Consider the following 4130-nt stretch of genomic DNA (forward strand, 5'->3'; position numbering starts at 1 on the left):
AGTCCCTTCGCCGCCGCCAGAGATTTCGGTGTCGCTGCGAAGCGTCGCGTGCGCTGCCGTATCCGGGTTCGGCCCGCAGGCGTCTGACAGCCCAGCGCCATCTTCATCGAGCGCCATGGCCGTAGCCTGCGGGCCGGGAGCGGCCGGGCACTGCTTGCTTCTCGGCCTGCATTTGTTTCTGCTCACCGCGGGCCCTGCCCTGGGCTGGAACGACCCTGGTGAGTGCTGCCGGGGCCCTCAGGCCGTTCGCTCGCCCTTTTCCGCCGCCGTCAGCCGGTGCAGGCTTCCCTGCGTTTCCATGCGCCGTCTTCCCGGAGCCTAGGTGCCCGGATTCCCCATGTCTGGCCTGTTTGCTGTTCGTACCCTCCCTGGTTCCGCTGCTCTTCCCAGGCGTCCTGGTAGGCGGGTAGGGATGGCTCGAGTGGGCGGGGCGGGACGGCTGGGGATCCTTAACGTCCCCTTTCTCCCTGCCCCGGACTCCCGGAATTTGCCCACCGTCTTCTTTCTCATCTCTGAGTATGACTGGAGAGCTGGACACTCACCTGCGCATCTGCTTTGTTGTCATGGCTGTGTGATTGTGTGATGTCATCGTGGCCGGCTGTTGTCATGGCTGCCTGTTGCTATCGCCGGCCCTTGCCTGCCACTCTCAGTCTCTGAGTCACTCTTAGTGGACAGGGCTGCAGACCTCGCAGGTCTGTTAGCAGAATCGCAGATTGCATTCTTTTTTTTTTTTTTTTTTTGAGTCGGAGTCTCACACTGTCGCCCCGGCTGGAGTGCAATGGCGTGACCTCGGCTCACTGCAGCCTCCGCCTCCCAGTTTCAAGAGAGTCTCCTGCCTCAGCCTCACCAGTACCTGGAATTACAGGTGCCCGCCACCATGCCCGGCTAATTTTTTGTATTTTTAGTAGAGACGGGGTTTCACTATATAGGCCAGGCTGGTCTCGACCCCTGACCTCGTGATCCACCCGCCTCGTCCTCCCAAAGTGCTGGGATTACAGGCGTGAGCCACCGCGTTTTTATGAGAACCCCTGCCTGTTATTCTGAAGATTGCAGTGAAGTCAGTCGCGCGGCACCAGCTCTTCCCATTGGCTTTCACCGTAGAGAAGAATTTAAAAAATAATTTTCTGTCTCTCTCTCTTTTTTTTTTTTTTGGTGGTGGCACATGCTCAGTGGATTCCAGGGAAGAGGTTCTTTTATGTCAGTACGGTATTAAAATTGTCTAAAGAATTTTCATGGGATCAGTAATATTCCGTGCAGTTAATACGTGTATGTCTATATACTTAGATAGAGATTTTGACTTTTTTCATTTAATAAATGACGCATGCTGTTACATTGTACTTTTGTAAAAGAAAAAAAAAAAGACGTCATTTTTGGTTCGCGGAGTAAAGATGGCATGGAAAGCATATTACCTTTGTGATTTGGTGATTGGAAATGCCTGCATTGTCGAATTTAAGCAACAGGTTTATTTCTGTAATAGCCTATTTTATTCTTACATGCTGAAGTGAGAGAGAAGGTGCTATTTGCAAGCACATCACGTTGAGTAGTCATTTGATGTGGACGTTTTATTATCAAAAAATAAAAAGCCACTTTGTATTTAAATGTCTGTATGTTTTTCTTTTGTATTTCTAGAAAGTTGTATATGAGTGGGAGACTTGATCAGAATTACAGTTGAAAACCTAGAATGAAACATTAATTTGTTGAATTTTGAATCAGTTCGTAAATAAATTTTAAAAGGAAGTTTACAGTTGAGTCAGAAGAACTATAGAAACTATAAAAGAAGAACCAGATTTAAAGATGAACCACTTCCTCGTTTTATCTACGCTGTAAAACTATTGTTGTGGAACACAAAGCACCACAGTATTTTGCAGAGTAAACTCAATTGTTTTATGTAAATTCTACCTCAAAGTTTACTTTGAGGAATTTTTTTTTTTGTCTTTTTTTTTTTTTTTCCTTTTTGTGGAGAACGGGGTCTCGCTATATTACCCAGGCAGGTCTCGAACTCCTGGGCTCAAGCTATCCTCCCGCCTCTGCCTCCCTGAGAGCTGGGATTACAGGCGTGAGCCACTGCGCCCGGCCGAGGAACTTTTTTATGAAGGTACTTCATTGGCATACTTTTTATTAAGTCTTTTAGTAAAGCATTTCCACCTCGCCCAGCTAGTTTTTTGGCATTTTTTTTTTTTTTTTTGAGACGGAGTCTCGCTCTGTCGCCCGGGCTGGAGTGCAGTGGCCGGATCTCAGCTCACTGCAAGCTCCGCCTCCCGGGTTAACGCCATTCTCCTGCCTCAGCCTCCCGAGTAGCTGGGACTACAGGCGCCCGCCACCTCGCCCGGCTAATTTTTTGTATTTTTTAGTAGAGACGGGGTTTCACCATGTTAGCCAGGATGGTCTCGATCTCGTGACCGTGTGATCCACCCGTCTCGGCCTCCCAAAGTGCTGGGATTACAGGCTTGAGCCACGGCGCCCGGCCTAGTAAAGCATTAATCAGCTCCCTAATTTATCTTTTGTTTGGCTTGGATGCCCTTTAGCTCACGTTGAGCAGTAATTTGTCTGGAAAAAAAAATTAGCACCGTTCTAAAGAGATTACCAAAGAATTTTCAAAATTCCTTATTGAATGTAGTCTTATGTTAAGTTACTCTTCAGGGTATTGGGGATATAGCAGTGAACAAAACAGTGTCTTGCCTCCAAGGACTTTACCTCTATTGGAGAGAAATAGCAATAAACGGATAAACATGTAAACAGCATGCTATATTGTGAAAATTGGTATGCACCGTGTATTATAAACAGGGTGAGGAGGACATGTGCGGGCAGAAGTGGAGACTTAAAAAACGTACATTGGTCAGGGAAGTCACTGTTAGGGTGACATCTGACTGGAAACCTGAAGTGGGGAGGAGGAGTAAATGACCTGAAATTACTTATATCTTTAAAGGGTCATTTGGGCTGCTCTGTGGAAAATGGACCGAAGAGGGTAGGAGGGAAGCAGGTAAACCAGTGAATTAATATATATTGGTATCTATTTTAATATTGTACAGTAAGTTCTTAGAGTGGTGACCGCTTGGACCAGGGGAGGAGCAGTGGAGTTGGTTAGAGTAGCTGGATTCTCTTGTCACCTATTTGGAAGGTGGAGCTAACATGATCTTCTGAAGGATTAGATGTAGGAGTGAGAGGAGAGAAGATGAGGAGAAATCCAGGGTTTTTGGCTTGAGCAACTAGAAGCATGGATGTGGAAGAATGTGGGATGATCAGGTTTAGGAGAGTTTGGTTTTGTTTATCTTGTTTGAGACCTGCCATGGATTTTGATTTATGAGTCTGGAGTTCAGGGAGCTCCTGTGTCCCTTGACTGATGTAAATAGTGGGGTGTGGGTATTAGAATTTTGTTCTTGGACCTTAAGAATCTGTAGGGAAGAAAGATGCTATAGGATTATGGTAATGCTATTCCATCTTAAAACTTTGAGTAATGTTTATCATACCTGATCACCTGTTATGCTTCAAGTACTCTGCCAGATAATAAATTACATCTAAGCTTCACAACAAATTTCAAGGTTGATAGCATTTTAATTTTGTAGGTGAGGAAACTTCTACACAGGTAAATTAAGTGCCTTGGCCAAAGTCATAGCCACACCAACTTAGCTCAGTGTTCTTTGCATTATTGCAACTCTGTTACAATAAATTCAATTTATTATTTCTGTTATTTAGTTGATTAATACAGTCTGATTTTTCTAAACCATTGAACATTTTCATTGTTTTATTTTTTATTTATGAGGAGGTAGTAGTTTGTGTTTAATGTAGCATAGTTTATTTTAATATAGTTTTTGGAAATTTTAGATCCTTAGCCCATGTGGAATTAAGTTTTTATATAGCTTTAGGTGAATTTTCTTGTGGCTGCATAGTCAATTATGCCAGTGCTACTTATTAAAGAAGACATCTTTTATCCACTAAATTAAAAAGACCACTTCATCTTACCAAATTCCCACATGTATCTCAATTTGTTTCTGATCTTTCTTTTGTTTCACAATTTCCTTGTCTCTGTTCCAATTCCCTACTATTTTGATTATAATCTTTTTTTTTTTTTTTTTTTTTTTTTTGAGATGGAGTTTCACTCATGTCTCCCAGGCTGGAGTGCAGTGGCACCA

At 44.0% G+C, this 4130-nt stretch overlaps 1 protein-coding gene across 2 annotated transcripts in view; it reads left to right on the forward strand.

Annotated features, from left to right (window-relative positions):
* The first annotated feature begins 1 nt into the window (after position 1).
* Positions 2 to 4130, forward strand: part of SARAF (store-operated calcium entry-associated regulatory factor) — a 20206-nt gene continuing 16077 nt past the window's right edge. The window contains exon 1 of one of the 2 annotated variants that reach the window (XM_011977738.1): positions 2 to 218. Coding sequence is in view for 1 of the 2 variants with exons in the window: in XM_011977737.1 (XP_011833127.1) it covers positions 116 to 218 (103 nt within the window). In the remaining variant the exon portion in view is untranslated. The remainder of the gene's footprint in view (positions 219 to 4130) is intronic. The other variant, XM_011977737.1, reaches the window with a different exon arrangement.

The sequence above is a fragment of the Mandrillus leucophaeus genome, unplaced genomic scaffold (genome assembly GCF_000951045.1).
Source record: "Mandrillus leucophaeus isolate KB7577 unplaced genomic scaffold, Mleu.le_1.0 Scaffold183, whole genome shotgun sequence".
NCBI classification, from domain to species: domain Eukaryota; kingdom Metazoa; phylum Chordata; class Mammalia; order Primates; family Cercopithecidae; genus Mandrillus; species Mandrillus leucophaeus.